The sequence below is a fragment of the Anopheles moucheti genome, chromosome 2 (assembly GCF_943734755.1).
Source record: "Anopheles moucheti chromosome 2, idAnoMoucSN_F20_07, whole genome shotgun sequence".
Lineage (NCBI taxonomy): Eukaryota > Metazoa > Arthropoda > Insecta > Diptera > Culicidae > Anopheles > Anopheles moucheti.
The window spans coordinates 85,874,310-85,890,753 of record NC_069140.1 but is presented as its reverse complement, the minus strand read 5'-3'; the positions used below and the strand labels follow the sequence as shown (position 1 = coordinate 85,890,753).

The 16,444-nt window shown below is 42.5% G+C and overlaps 1 protein-coding gene across 1 annotated transcript in view; it reads right to left on the bottom strand.

The window, feature by feature from the left end:
• LOC128309403 (uncharacterized) overlaps positions 1–16,444 on the bottom strand; it is a 45,007-nt gene that overhangs the window by 17,306 nt on the left and 11,257 nt on the right. The window contains exon 2 of the mRNA XM_053045777.1: positions 431–564. Coding sequence (XP_052901737.1) covers positions 431–564 — 134 coding nt within the window. The remainder of the gene's footprint in view (positions 1–430; positions 565–16,444) is intronic.

Genomic DNA, 16,444 nt, shown 5'->3' with positions numbered 1-16,444 from the left:
CGAAATGGAAAAGCATGATGTAGAAAAATGAGAAAGTACCATCCAGTCCCATTCCCAACCATTCGGGGGGATGGGACTGCCAATCGCCACCGTACGGTACGAGGCTAGTTTACGGAGCTGGCGGATATTTCTTCCCCAGCGAGAAGCGGCAGAAAAGAAGAAAAAAAAGAATTTATGACCGTCCATTAGTGCGGTAAAAGCAACAAGAAGCGGGCCACTTTTTGATTATCATTATGGTTGTTGAAAATTTAATTTATGAAGACGATGCGCCGTTGGCAATCTTCGACGATTCACTGTGACCATTTGTTCGTGTTCCGCGTGTGCGACGAGGGGTACAGGGTTTGATGAATGGTAGGGCAAAGCGCGAATGCATGAGCGCTCACTGCTCGCAGCATGTCGGTTCGACAGTATGGCCGGGCTCGGTGCTTACCTGAACAATGTCACCGTAGAGGCCGCCGGTGGCCGTAAAGTTTAGGTGGCACACGAACGGATACACACCGTGGGGGTTCTGTATTTGTAGCTCGTACGTTCTTCCGGCCTCACCGTGCAGGGTACGGTTGCATGCTGAAACGGAATGAAAAGAATACAAAGTATGGTAAATAATCGATATCAAACGCTAGATAAGAAAATGTCAGGAAAGAATCAGGGATTATAATCGTAAACACAAGGAGCAATCTATATTTAACCAGCAAAGGTATACAATTGTTAACAAGTTTTAAATGCATGATCTGTGGCCTTTATAGGCTTAAGCACTGCAAATTGTTCGCATATTTTACCCTCCATCTGCAGCCAAATAATCACTTTACTATATCACTACCAAAAAATATTGTTTCATAATAAAATTAACACAAGTTTTTCATATTTAAAAAAGTCATAAAAGTCTTCCTCTGAAATCGACACTATTCTGTCGTTTTTATCATGTTGCAGGTGGATTAAAAGGATCTCTCTAGCAAAATTGTGTGGATATCATTCCGGTGTTCCGATCTGCCATAGCACCCGAAAATCTTACTGGCTCCATAAAAGATTCAACTAAACTTTAATATTAGATCCCATGACAGTTGTTTGACATATGCTTTCGTATGTATTTTGGATTTCAAGCTAGATTCATCCCTGGCTTCAACGATGTATATTTATTCCTTTTTCAGTACATTATTTTTTACGATTCGCCGCTTTGCATTTTAGTGTGTGTAGTGTTCCAAATGGATAGTTTCAGTATAATGCCACTCGCGACTGATATCGTAAAATGCTTAAGGTAATGCCTTAGCAGACGACGGCACTTGAGTTTGAGTGGCATAAAAAAATCTAACAGCATGTCAAAACCCACCAAAACGGTCTTAAAAACGTCTAATAATTTTACAGTATGTTAAAATATTGAGCAACGTATAGACATTTGAGTGTTGAAAGTACACCATCATACATCAATTTGCCTAACTTTAGGCGTGCACAGGATGGGCTACCCTACTTTTGCTAAATGCAAATTAAAGAAGATAGAAATACACCTGAAGTGAAAGTAGAATCCTATTTGAATATATTATTTTGAATATTATTAATTACTTAACAATTGAAATTGTGAAGTTTCAATAGATAAGATTATTAAAAGTCTTTTTAGACTGTCGGTGTAGAGAAAGTAAGATGAAGTTAGCTCTGTTCATATTTCTTACCCAATATTACAACATTGTCCTTAAAAAAATAAATTGTGATAAATAATTGCCTACCTTTAGGCGTTTAGGATTTTTTATTATTTGGAAGCTAGTAAATATGGTTATCACGTCAATCGTTCAAATAATTCATAAATGTTACAAATCATCATTGAATTTGTCAACCAAACCGTCAACTGGTAGAAAATGAATTCCATATTTCATGTTTTAAAGAAGCGGATCTACAATTGAAACCAACTCAACATTCTTCAATTCAGCAGTAACTCTAGCGCAAGGAAAACTCGCATTCGCACACATACATTGGCAGTTTCCGTTTATGGTCAGCTCTGGTCCACGTGCAGTTGCGGTTGTTGTGGCAGGAAAGATGTTGGTCACCGGATGGAACACCCAGAATGGCTGATTTGCATTCCGCACGCGCAAACGACCGGTAACTACATCCAATTTACCCGTATGTCACACTTCACTGTATCAAATCCTTCCACCGCAATGCTACAAGAAGCCATTCCACAACTATCACCCGCAAAAACACCGGCGCCCGCGTACACGTTCGCATGCCGGCTATTCACGTCACACAAACTTCAAAGTGTCTACTACGCTTTCCAAACGCAACGTTCGTTTCGCTTCCCAAAAGCACACCTGCACAACTTTCGGTTAATTTTTCACCATCGCACCCGCAGGCCAACCGGAACCTGGGGGGGGGGGAGGTTTTGCTCCTCCCGAAAAACTTTTTCTCCGGGTGCAAATTTTCAATCGCTTAAAAGCCGAAGCACAATCATCCGTAACCGACCGGGAAAGTGGCTGTGACGACGTGAGCAAAATCCGAGAGAAGGATCACGCGCTGCCCTTCGGTGCACGTTGGCCCCTTACAATGAGGCACCTGTGCAGGGACCGGCCACGGGAACACAGCGGACCAAGGCTTTGAAACAAAAGGATGCGAATGGAATGATCCGGGAAAAATCGGAAGACGTCCCAGCAAAACTCCACCGTTTGCTGCGAAGTAAGTGCTGCGCACACACAAAGAAAGAAAGAGAACGGTGGAAAAGCGCACGAAAGTAACGCTGCCGTTAATTTAATAAATTCAATATTCTACGCCCGAAAGTTTATGCTAAATTCTCTGCACACTGCACCCGATGTACCCACCGTACCGAATCAAAACGTCACGTACCCCGGTGACCGGTTGGGGTTTTTGCAAAATCGAGGATCAAACAACTTCAGCACATTTTCCAAGGTTGGAGAAAAAAAACGCTTTCCTTGCATACTTTCGTAGCTAAAGCAGCCGGTTTCGTGATCTTCGTGTCTGCGCGCGAAACGGAAGTCAACTGTAGCAAGTTTTATGAAAATCCACCCAATACGGTAGCAAGCTTTCTCCATCGAGCACTCCCCTGCACCGGGGGAAAGTTCATTTCTTTGCAGTTATTATTTTTCGCGCAGGGGATTCTTTTTTTTTGTGTAATGCTTTGGCCTTGTTTCTGCACCGAAGAAATCCCACTTTCGCCCACCTACAGGTAAAACGCCGATTGTTTCGTGCATCGTGCTGTATTTTTTTATTCTTTTGCACGGCTCCGGAATGCACTGGTTTCGGGCTGGAGAATTCTAAGCCACGGTGGATTTTGTGGAAAAGAATGAAAAATCTACTGCAGGCAAGGGGAAAAATAATTCTTTCGCCTTCATGACTCGTCAAAACGATGGAGCAAAGTTTAATTTGTTAGCCTTCTTGTGCGTGTTAGGTTCGGATATAGTTTCATACAATTTTGCTTTGGTGGTTTTGCAAAGAATATAAAAGTCTAACTTTGTTTTATTCTTCTGTGGACAACCTTTTCTGCAATGCGTTCTAAAGGATAACAAGCCTGGCGAAGGAAATAAAAATTGCTTCTTAGTTTGCGCGTGACATTAAGTAAAAGAAGGCATGCAACCAAAAGGCATTCAAGCGGTCTACGAGATACACGATTTCTGGTACAATAACATAGCATCGTTTTGTTGTGGTTCCCTAAATTGCATCTTTCATTAATCATTTTCATAAACTTGATTGTTTCGTTATTAGCATGTGTCATTGGAATTGAAAGATTTGATCCCAAACGCTTGTTGAACTAAATTCCTCTAACTAACGGTCTAGTATACTATGAATGTACTATGTATATAGGAATGTATACTACAAAAAATATTGCTTATTGCTACACAAGGTAGGACCGATCCAGTAGCTCTTTTGGACGAATCTCCTGAACCAAGAGCTTACTATCCGAACTCCCTGTTAAAGCAAAGTCTTTTAATCCAGCAATGGTAGGCATGACCTAGTAGGTCGTAACCCCAAGAAGAAAAGAAGAAGAAGAAGCAATATAAATGGCTCCCAGATTCCAAGGATGCAGAATTTTTAAACACCATAAAACAAGATTAATGTATCTCGAGATATACCTTTAATAACTTCGTCTAGGTTTAATGCTCCTGAAAGTATGCAAAAACTCTTTCATCGGTACTGTCTTGTGAGGACGTGACATTTTATTTAAGTGTTAATTTTATTTTTGGAGAACTAGCATTAATTTATCTTCACAAATATTGCTGTTGATGTGCCAACAGTCATGATTCTAACATGATTTATGGTTTTTATTGGAAAAATAACAATCTTGCACAACAATTCACGTAAATATCAATATCGATAATGCTCGCAATCATGGTTGTGATTTAACTATCGAAGAATTAGCATTCACTTCAACGGAAAATATTCTTAAACTGAGAATGTTCATCGTTGAAACGGGAAGTTGAAGGAAAGAATCATTAGTAAGGAAGATTGCATACCTGCAGGCGTAAGTGACACACTGCGCATATGTAAAACAGAAACTCCAAGATGACACCTACTTCCTTCGTTCTTAACTACTTAATTGCCATCATTGCTGTCTTTCAGCATATTAAAGAAGGAAACACTAATTAACCGTTGCATCTATCGTGATCATAAAAATCTTTTCTTCATCGAATTACGCACAACGTCCACCGTCATCCATGGGTGTACGGAGAGTAGACACCGGCTTCTTTCCGCTCAGCAGCAATTGAGCGAACTTCCGAAGAATGGCCAGCCACCGGGCAGCATCGGTATGTTTCGCTCCTGATACCACCGTTTTGTTCCGCAGAAATTAAATGATCATTAATTAGCACGACATACGCTCGTAAGATCTGCCCACGGTGGATTAAGCGCCGGGTCCGGGATCCGTGCAGTCAAAGGTCAAGCCGGGGAAAAACCCCTCGGAACGGTGCGCAATAGCCAAGCGTTACCAGCGTCGTTGCCGTCGTGATGGCATTATTACCATTTAGCAGCAGTTAGAGCTTCCGCTGCTCATTTATAACTAAAGATTATGTCACGTATAAGTGACTAACGACGGGGAGGGTTTTTTTTGTGCTCGAAATTTTGCTTCTTTCGTAGAGTGTTGTACCGGGATAAAGGGACGGGAATGGGACATGAAAGCATTCCATACCGCTGTTCTTACTATCTTCCTTTACTGCCACACGACCAGCTGCAATTTAATTTGTTCCTTCCTAATCCGCATCCGCTCCGGTGTAATTTTAAAGGATTAAAGTTTATGCTGCCTGCATGGTTTGATAGTAAGTAAATTACTGCGGTACTTTCGCGTAACTTCCGCTGTCGCGTTTTTCTCCGCTCCTTTCCGAATGGTAAGAAAGCACGCAAAGTATCGTATCGCGCACTGCTGTCCCCCGTGATAACCGATACCACGCTCACATCCTGCTCGCTATCGCTTTCATAATGTTGATCCTCGCTTGAATTATGCGCTTCATTACGGGGGCTGGATAAACAAAACCATGAACAAAGGCACTGCCGAGTGTCTTCCTTTCTTCATGCTGTTGTCACCGGTTTGCCTGGTTGTTGCGGAACATTTTCACTAATCTCTGGCACAAACATAACCCAGCGAGAGTACACTTGTTCCGGTCAGAAGGGGGAAATTTAGTCACCATTTCCAATGACCTCTCACGGAAATGTAATGCAGGAACAGAAAAAAAAGACGATTGCCAGCAATACGACCGTCCCCGTGGGGAATTCGCCTTTCGTCCACTCTTCCTCCTCTCCTTAACTCATGTAACCGAGCCATTCATCATATTAGGGGATAAATTAATAAACCCTTCAGTGGTGATGCGGCGATGCTACAATCAAAATCAATCCGAAAGGTTTATTGACATTATCCTCGGGACCCGTTGTGGGACGGAGAGGACTCATTACGAGGACTCGGTCCACCCATACCGATACGCCCGCGAGACATTCGACGAACAGATTCTAGCCTACTTTACGTCCATCATCGTTATCGCATGAACGCCATCGACAAGCCGAACCTTTCCCGAGGGAGAAATTTGGTTATGAAAGCGTAGCCATTTGTTTACGGGATGAGTGTTGAGTCCCGTGGCAAGATACGGAAGGAAAGCGGGTGTTAATCGTGTTTGGGATGTGCTGGAATTGGTGGTTATTTAGTTGCGAAAGTAAATATGCTACAAGCCATGGGACAATTATTCAGTGTAGCTAAGTTTATGTCCAATGATGGACAATTATGGACAATCAACTCAGAAGTATTAAAGATTTTGGATTTCAACAGAAGACTTTCTAAAAAATATATCTAAAATATGATATAAATCACGTCATTAACCTTTAAGCTCTTTCATTGTTTCGTTATTATTCATCAGTTTTCAGTTACTGGTTCCTTTATTGTGTGCCCGGAAAACCGTTGGTTGGATGGCAAGGAAAATAAACTGAACAGTCATTCTCGCGCCCGGCACGTAGCAATTTGCTGCAACAAAGAAACCTCGCCGTCCGAAAAGGCTCCCGTGACCTTGGTATAAAGGTGGTCCAGTTTTTGGGTCGTGTGAACAAATGGGAAGAACATCGGTGTGCCGCATGGCTACAAGAGCACCACCCCCAGTAGCGTTCGACAACTGTTGGTGGATTCCTCCCTTTCCTCGGGATAGGCAAATAACCTTCGATGTGGAAAATCCTCACGTGCCACCGTTGGAAGATGTCGACTATTAGGAGCCACCTTGCCAGCACCGTGTCAGTGGCCGCGTGTGAGCCGCACGCTAGTGGGATGTAACGCACCGAGCGCGATAGTAACTCAGCTCCCCGGACGAACATTCCACCGGCACAGCAGTTAATGTCTCCCGGAATGGCACGCTTTCGGTAGTCCTCCGGTGCTTAAGATGCTCACTTAGCCCTGCCAAACATTGATCCGATTTGGGTTGTTAAAGTGAGCGGTTAGGTGGGTAGGTGGCCGTCCGTGCGGTGAAAAACCATGGTAAATGATCCACCCCGCAGCCGGGATGCTTGCCGCACGACGGTACCACCGTGAGCCAATGACAAATCGAGCCATAATCTGATGGTCTCGGAAATAAAGAAAAGCTCATAAGGAAAATTTGTCCCCCTCGTTTCATCCCTCACACACACACACTCACACACACATTCGCTCTCAGTGTCTGCTGAGGCGCATTATTGCATTATCTACACCGCAAGCCGAGCTGTGTTCCACCATGGGCAATCAACATCCCACTTTCGGCAGCGGCAGATAATAACATTAAGCTGCTCACTCAACCGACGATATGCAACTCGCAGCGCCTTTAGCGGAGCGGACTTTGATAGGAACAGGCAGAAGGCTCATCGTTGCTGCTGCTGCTGCTGCTGCTGCTAGAGGGATTAGCAACACTCCACTGGGCCTAGTGTCACCGCAACGCTAGGACATTTCCGGAAACGGCGACTGTCTTATCGCACGAAGCGCTTTGTGATCGTGACCATTTTCCTTTTTTTCACATGAGCAACGCTCGGAATAGTTCACTCTAGCCCTGCTGGGTACCGTGGCGTCGGAAGGTCCTCAAGCCCTCATATCCTTCACGATTTTCGCATACAGTCACGATTCGCTGGTAGCACGTGCTACCGTGCCCGTTGGCGCACTACTGCAAATCACGAACCTGCCAATTGACGTTGATTCGATTGATGAATTGATGGGTGACAATTTCTGACAGATTTATTTTATGGACGAAATATTTTATTATTTCGCCCGCTTGCCTGGTGCAGTGCATGTGAGCCACTGTCTGTGGTGTTTTAAGATGACACGTGAAGATATATTGAGTCGGGCGTGCAGATAACTTGCGACTTTTGCCGTACCGTGGGAAGAATTATGCGACATGCATTATGGAGTGGTGTAGATAAGCCAATTCAGGCCAATTTGTCTTATTCTTCGATTGATCACTGTTAAAACAATAATTTTATAGTTAAAAGGTGCTCACCACCTGTATGTACAAGTGATTGCAAACATTCAGGCGTACTAATTATACTGAGTTCGTGTATGTATTGCAAAGATTTATTAGAGCTATAACATTAGGCTTAATGATAAATGATAATAACATATGCAAATATCCGTTTGTTAACTCATTTCTACCATTGCTATACAGCTAATACAGTACGTAGTATAAATATAAACCACCCAGATACAATAATTATGTTATGATTAGTTTTAGAGCATAGAGACGCTTGAAATGCGCCTAAAGTAGTTAAACATTTTACATAAAATTAAAAGTATAAACAACATACAGAAATTAGCTAATTTTGGGCTATCTTGCAGTATTTTTTAGATTTTTCCCAGTGTCCACGGCTCGTTTTTAGAATTACTTAATTGTTTTCTGTTGTTCTCACGAACTAGCAGGATTAAGTGATGTAACGCATTGTAGCTCATTTGGTTTATTGAAGAAAGTAACCTTTTAACGCCTGAAAGTATGCAACCTCATTTAAAAAAAACATACAAAAAGTATTCACATTGCATACTTTTAGGCTGCTATCATCGAACCCAATTCCTACGTAGGCCTTTCGAAGGAAATCCTAAAATGCTTTATTGTACAATCGAACTGATGCTTTCTGGCTGATTTAAAAGCAACTTATGAACCGTGGAAAAAGACTTTACGTACAACAGGCAACAAACTACTGATCCTACTTCTTCATCACTCGTTCGCACAACGAATCATTTTAAGCTGCGTGCTGCTACCGAATGTGTTACGTGGTTTGCACCATCATCATCCATTTGACAAATGCTGGCACATGTTACCCACCGCGCCACCAGTCCAATCGACTCCAATCATTCACATCTGCTGCCTTCCATCGGTGGACAGCGCAAAAACCATCACCATAATTCATATGCGCCGTACGTTGTTGCCGCACGTCACAAGCCAACGTGTCACCTCATCGGGCGGCATGCGGTGCCAAGAAAGATTTGAAAGGAAAGCGAACGAACACACCAATCCCATCGACGCATGCAGCCCCAGGACAGACCTTTATGCAAAAACCGACCGGCCAAGAAATAATTCCAGTCATCTTCCGCGAAATTTCATCCGGATCTCGTCAGTGCCAAGTGCTGAAACGCAGCTGAACGTCAGCGTGCGGTTTGTTTCCAAAGCACCATCGAAAGGAACTGTTATTTCGCCTTTTCTGTTTCGTGGTTCTTCTTCGCCTTTAACAGCAATAATCCAATCGATCCAATCCGTGTCTTTCCGCGTCCCATGCAGTCGAAGTGAAATGCGTGGAAAAATATTGTTCCTTCCACCTTCTGCGCGCGGCTTGACAGCACCGACGCTCGAAACGTCACGTATTGTTGGAAAAGCAGTCGGCGGCAGTATGGTTGTGCCGTGCCGCGATGACGAATCTCGACAAGGCATCGACCCACCAGCTCATGCCGAATTCGAACCAACAAATATCGCTTCACAAATATTGTCCCGAGCCCGAAAGACTCCTGGAACTGGGCAGAATCTGAGGGAAAATCACCACGTCCGGCAATCGATTGGATGTGAGCGTTTCGCATAAAATCCGCTCCGCGCCGGCTTGCCGAAAGGACACGTGGCCAACACCCATGCCGTCCTCGTGCGGCTTAAGGTTTTGGGATTTTATGATTTCCCCCAGTCCCAGTTGTTTGGAGCTGTTTTTTCGGCTCAAAGCCCACCCCTGTCGGCCAGCACCAAATCCTTGATCGAAGTGTTTGTGTTTCTTTGAGCAGGCCGACTTGGTTGGTTGCTGTTTGATGGATTGAAATGTACCACTTCACCATTCCAGGTCCGTGGCGGGAAATTGTTTCCAATTTGTTGTTGTGTTTTTCGCTTCATCAACAACTACTCACTTGATTTGTTGTGCTTTTGCTTTCTGTGTGAGTGATTTGTTTTTTTTTCTTCTTGTTGTTGCCTCGTTTCCCTTAACAAATCTTTCCTTCATCAGCAGCGTGACAGTTTATCTCTTTGTTCGTGCGGTTTTGCTCCTTCTTTTTTATCTTCTCCGTACCAAAAAGCGATACAAAAAAAAAACCTCTGCTCTCGGACTCTAAATCACCGGTCCAACCAAACGCGGGTGGTGCGGAAGGTTAAAAAGATCAATTCATGTTGCCCCTTTTTTTGACGCAAGAACAAACTGACAACAATCCGCATGATCGCATACGCTTTCGGCGAATCCATTTGCAGAGATTGGATGGTTTTCTTTTCGCGCAGCTCCGGAAATCGCTTTCCGGACCGTGGAAAACAAATTGCATTTTCAAGAGAAGGAACCACCGATGATAAAGCCATTGTGGGAGAAGAGAAATCGTCTCGATTTATGTGCTTTATTCCGGTGCTAGCTCTTCGCTGCGCTTACATGATATTTTTGATTGAGACGTTTTTTTTTTATGTGCATCCGGATATATTATTCACACTTCAAGGTAGTGTGATAGATCATTTCGCAAATAAAACTAACATTTCAACATCAAAATTATAAATACTTTTCTTATAACGGGTTATAACGCCTATTGGTATGCAAACAATGGGATTGGGTACAAAGATGATATTCTTTTAGGCTATCATATAGCATAAATAGTTGTCTGTAGTTAAATAACTTTAAACAAAAGTTCACTTTTCATCAAAACTTAAAAATGCTATGACGTTCAACTGGAAACGAGAAAGTATTATAAGTGTATTCCTCACATACGAGTTACAATATCTAACAGCAGTCAGACCACGATAAAAAATAATATACGCCTGCATGTATGCAACTACTTGTCCCATCAGGCCATATAATGTTCTATCATTGTATGTAAGCCTGAAGGTAGGCAATATTCCATACTATTTGTCTCAACATGATTTATCTCCTGAAGCTAACATATGCACATTAATAAATAAACCAAGTTATTCATAATTTTGTAAATTGTAACCTAAAACTTAAATTCTAAAAAAACAAGTTAACAAAATCCGAGAAATTAAATGGAAAAATGTTTTATTTTCCCATTACAACACAGGAGTACGAAATCATGATCCAAATGGCTTGAAGGTTTGTAATCCTTCTAAAAATTATGCAAAACGGGACCTAGGACATCATTTTCATTTGACCTTCTTCGGAATTTGTGATATATCAGCATCAAAGGATACTTTTTGGATCAATTCAATTTTTTTTCTACGAATTTTATTCAAAAAGATATTCTTGTAGTTCTCTATAACCATTTTATGGTAAATTCAACCCATATTGAATCCGTCGAAACAAAAATTTCTGATTTTCAATGAAAATGTTTTCAACTCGGTTGTCCCAAAATTCGAGTAGAATATAAAGCACAATACAAACGATCATAATTCACCTACGAAGATTTACTGACACAAACGACACTCATATCGTATCATGTGATACTAATAAATACAAGCAAGGCACAATGGTTTAATAAATACAGCATTTATATGAAGAATATTTCTGCGTATGTAATTTCATACCTTGGGATGTAATTGGTTAAACTCATGGAAAATAAATAAAATTCATAATGTTACCACAGGGTTGCAATCGTCATAACCCCCTACTTCCTGTCATAAATCTTACTGGCACTGCAATCAAAACAATGCGTTTACCACACGCACGGCAACAACGTTTTTTTACTTAGAAGTTTTTACAAACACCACACCAAAATTTTCAGTTACACAATTCCAATACCTTTTCCACACAAAGCTCCCAGGTGAATGATAATATTGTTTTGTTTTTGTTGTTATTTATTGTTTCAGGCACACTCCAAACCAAACTTTCGCCCGGACAAACCCATCCATTTTCACACAATCACCAGGGCATCATGATGCGGCGGACACAGATTTATGATCCAATAACGATTAAGCCACTACACGCCCATTCAGATTGGTGGAGTGGTTTGCTGTTTTTACATTGCCAACGGGAAGCGTTTTTTTTTTCCTGGCCCCAAAAACGATACAGCGGAAGTCATACAAATATTATCCCTTCGGTACGGTACAAATCAACATCCAAAACCACAACCCTTGCCGACGGTGAAACGCCCGTTAATGGTTATCTTCTATCGAGGCATGGCAGAAGCGAGGGAGTTATTTTATGTGAGCCTCCTTTCACTCCGTCATACCCCCATTAGAACACACGACGGCCACCGAACCCGGCCACCCACAGCCGGCACAGATCACAAGGCGCCCGTAATGTTCTAAAACAGTCCAAATCCAATTTGCCCTCGCGCACATAAATAAATATCGAATGTTAACAATTTACATAAAACCGAAGCCACCAGCGGGAACGGAACGTTATCTTTGCGAGCTTTGGGGGGGTAGGCGTACAATTCCCAGCGCTTGAAAGCGCCATGAATTTGGCATAATGTTTCATGCTGGTGGGTTGTTTTTTCTTACTGCCGTTGATTTCCGTTTTCCCGTTTCGACTACTTTCGGTTGTAGTTTTCCCAGTCGGAGTCTTCTTTTTTTCCCCTGCTGTGGTACATGATTTCGCATCATATCTCGCTACCGGGGCGCATTTATGTTTGGTTAGCATGCTGAAGCTGATGGCCCGACCCCTGAGAAGACTACCAAGAAATAATTGTTCCACGGCACGAAAAATAAACCATCGCCGCTCGTCGTCGTCGTGGTGGCTTCACGGTGAAAAGCGAACGAAACGGTTACACAACCCGAAGGACACTCTCGGGGTCGGTTGGCGAAGGCGAACCGAAGCCCCGGCACCACCGGGGTACCACCGGAAACGATTGAATTTGTATTCCAGCGCAGAGTGTGCCATCAATATTTCAACCTTTTTTGGATTTCAAACTTGCTTCCGTTCGGCCCATCCGCCATCCCGCAACCCGAATGATGATTGGTCCACGGCTCAGTGCGAGAGCCACCGAGCGTTTTCGCGATGGATGCGGCCGATAAAATGTTTAAAATTCAAACCATACACATCGGGGGAAATAAAATATCCATTACATCTTTTTCGCTTGCAGCCGGACTGAGCTTTTTAGTAGCGACCGCTGGACGTGGCCAGCCGAAGCGGGAGTTTTCCTTCCCTTTTTCCGGGTGGGTTTTATTTTGCAAAACACAGCACCACATTCGCACGCTCCGGTGTATCTCAATTCCGTTTCGGAAAGTCTTGAGGTGTGCACGTTTTGCCCAGCCCAACCGAAATAGATTTGTTTGCTCGCCTCGCTCGCACACATCCCCCTCTCGCCCGCATCCAGACGCATCCCACGGTTTTTGCTCCGAGACCGGCACTTACCCGATCCAGCCAGCCATGAAAATAGTTTTAGTTTTGGAAATATTAAAAAATTCCACCATAAATCGACCCCTGCCAGACCATTAGACCCGGACGGATTCAAAGGACGGGCAGAGGGTACGGGAGTGCGGCTGGAGCTTGTCTTTCCGGTCCGACGACGGAATTCATCGATAACATCGGTTGCGCTTTTTTTGCTCGCTCCATCTCCACCGGAGGCTACAGTGGGTGCACCATTGGAAGTGGTCCATAAAATATCCTTCCTAATGGGCGATGTGCTACACGTGTGTGTTTGCTGCACTTCATACGCCCACACGACGGTCGGTCGACGGCGCAGTTGCACCGGCAGCGAGGCGTAAGTTGTGTGCTCACTGCAGCATGAAAGCTGCTGGGCGGTAATTCCCGTGCATTGCCGTCGTGCCGGAATTGTTAAAGTGGCAACGATTTCCGTTTCGTTCCGTTCGATTTGCCCGCGTGTACGTGGGGTGGAACGCACCGAACGCCCGGTAGGGAAAAATAACGTCTCGTTCGAAAGCGTATGCTCTTTTCTTGAAAGGATTAAGCGCGATTGTTGAGGCCACTCGAACGAATGCTGGATGCGAAAAAGATAGCTAAAGATAGTTAAGCACGATTGATTTTTGTTTTTGCACCGTGTGTTTCGTTCTACTGTATGTTCTATTCTGGATAAAAAAAAATGCATGTTTCGTCTGCTACTTTTATAGTTTAATACGCATAAAGAAAGTCTAGGGTCTTTAGCTAGTGTGGATTGCTGTTGGGGTTATGAATTTCCTTTCATAACAAATCCCATCCTAGCTATTCTGGAGCTTTCATTTAAATGATCCGATAGATGCTTTAAGCTGAGAATCAATAAAGCACGGAAACAATTTAAATTAATTGCGAAACAAGCTCTTCTCCTAACCTCCAAACAGATTCCTCATTGAATCAAAGAAGAATTTCAAGAATTCGTCCTTTATTTTGTATTAAGAAACGTAATACAAGTAAGGCTAAGTTGACATCTTTTATTTCTAATTGATTGTTATTGCTTCTACTTCCGGCTATTAATGATTCCCAATAAGAAAAGAGCTTTTAGAGCAGCACTAATATCATGGTTTATGACAACCGATATTTCAGAAATTGGCTCAACCATAGGCATTAACAGCATGACCCTTCTTCTGCTTTGGAATATAGAATATCTATTTGCATGACCCTGTCTGTGAGACGCTGCACCTATCTCACAGCAAAACCTATTAATACTTTATATACCGAGCTTTGCTCAATTGTAACATTCGGATGGTATTGCTAATTTAGACAAGTTTTTCAAAAACTTTATTCAAAATCTTTGAGTTTCCGTTCCTTTTTTCTTATAATATATGTTGCCCCAATACCGGCAATAGGACTAGGAATCTGTTTGTTGTGTGTATGAAGATTATGGGTACTCAATGTCATCGTGGATATTTGGGTAATAAATCCTAGAACCACAGCAAATCTTTCTAAGAACGCATTCCTCAGAGAGATTGAAATCAACAGCATTTGATGACAGAGATTTTAAATGGAAATGAAGTACTTCAGGAACACCATCTTGCATACATTTAGGCGTTCAGCTACTAGAGCAACACCACCGCAAGACCCACCGCCTACTCGTGTCGGATATAAATATCTTTTCCACGGAAAGGTATCCTGAAGCTCTCCAGAAAAAAAGTATTGTGGATATATTATTCCACTTTAAAAGTACCACAATTCGAAGGAAAAATTTAAATTCCTTCCCGTAAAAGAAGACACACATAAGCCCTATCGTTCACGTTTGTTTTTCGTTACACACATACACTGAAAAACAAATCGGCTCCTTGGAAAATGGGTAGCATAAACCGCTTTTCACTCTACGCACCCACAGTAACGTACGCACAGTTATTAGAAGCCCTTTTCGGAGATTTTTTTTGCTGCTGTTTGCATCGCCTCCATAACAAACCACGAGAAAAGCCCACAGCCTAACCACCGTCTCAGGGTGTACAACGATTGCCCCCATCCAAGGAGCCCGGTGTACAAACCTACCGGTGAAGCCGGTATCGCGTACCGTAAGCGATTTTCCCTCATCCATTATGTTTATACACTCCAGCATTGTATATTTACGTGTTAAGTCGATTGGAAAAGTGTTATTCTTTCAGCGCAAGACGTACGAGGGCAACCTTTTATGTACGGGGGAGGGGGGGGGGGGGGGGGCGCGTTGCGTGTAAACTAAAGGCAACCACCCCCCTCCCCTTTCTTTCACCCACAAGTGTTTGCAGAGCATTTCTTCGCCCCGGCTGTGGCACTGTTGTTGTATGTTTGTTGTGCGAATAATTCATCCATGCATGTTCACCGCCCGATTCGCCCCGATCCGTTGCATGGTTCCGGATGTGCGGTGGTTATTTGCATACCCGCTCGACTCGGAAACCAAAAGCCACACACACACACACGGTTTGTAAGCTATCGAAGGTAATGATTGAATTTCCCTTTAGAAAAAAAATCCAACAAAATACGACCTGTTGAGAAGGAGTCACCTATTTCAAAAAGAAGGGGCAAGGACAAGTGAAATAATACTTAGTCAGTGACATTAGAAATCCTCTATCTCGGGCAATATACATTAAGCTAATAGTTTAACGGGTTTAAAGCTGTGTCAGGGTCTAATTTCTGTTTGAGATTATGACACGTAATGAATCCGATCGAAATGAAACAGATCGATTAAAATTAAATTTAATTAATTACTAATCAAAAACACATAGTAAAATTTAATTACTTTCGAAGTGGATCAAAAATAATTCCACAAGCTCCCATTCGCCCATTAAACAACAGTTATTTTTACAAATAAAATGAAAACAATCACTTCACGCGGAAAACGTGTATTACTTCTTCCGCAAATAGCAAACTTTATTTGATTAAATATTTTGATGGAAACGCAATTATGTTTTAGCTGGAATTTTGTTCGATTTCTATTAGTTTCGAATGTGCTAATTTATAGCAAAAATCTATTCATTCATGTTCGTTTTATGTGTTTATGTTTAAGTTTTTTTTTCCCTGAATATTTACCCCCAACAGCTTATTCCATGATTCTACGATACGTACAACGAACTATCTACAAATACTCAGCCAGTCGGATTACTTTCTTTACTCGTTCATTACTTTATTAAAATGATCCTTTTCTGCGAGCTATGAGATCTTTTAACTGCGTTTTTTTTTATCATTTCGATTATAACATCTCGGTATCTACTTTTCGAACCCCGACTAATTAATGACTCCATGTAAT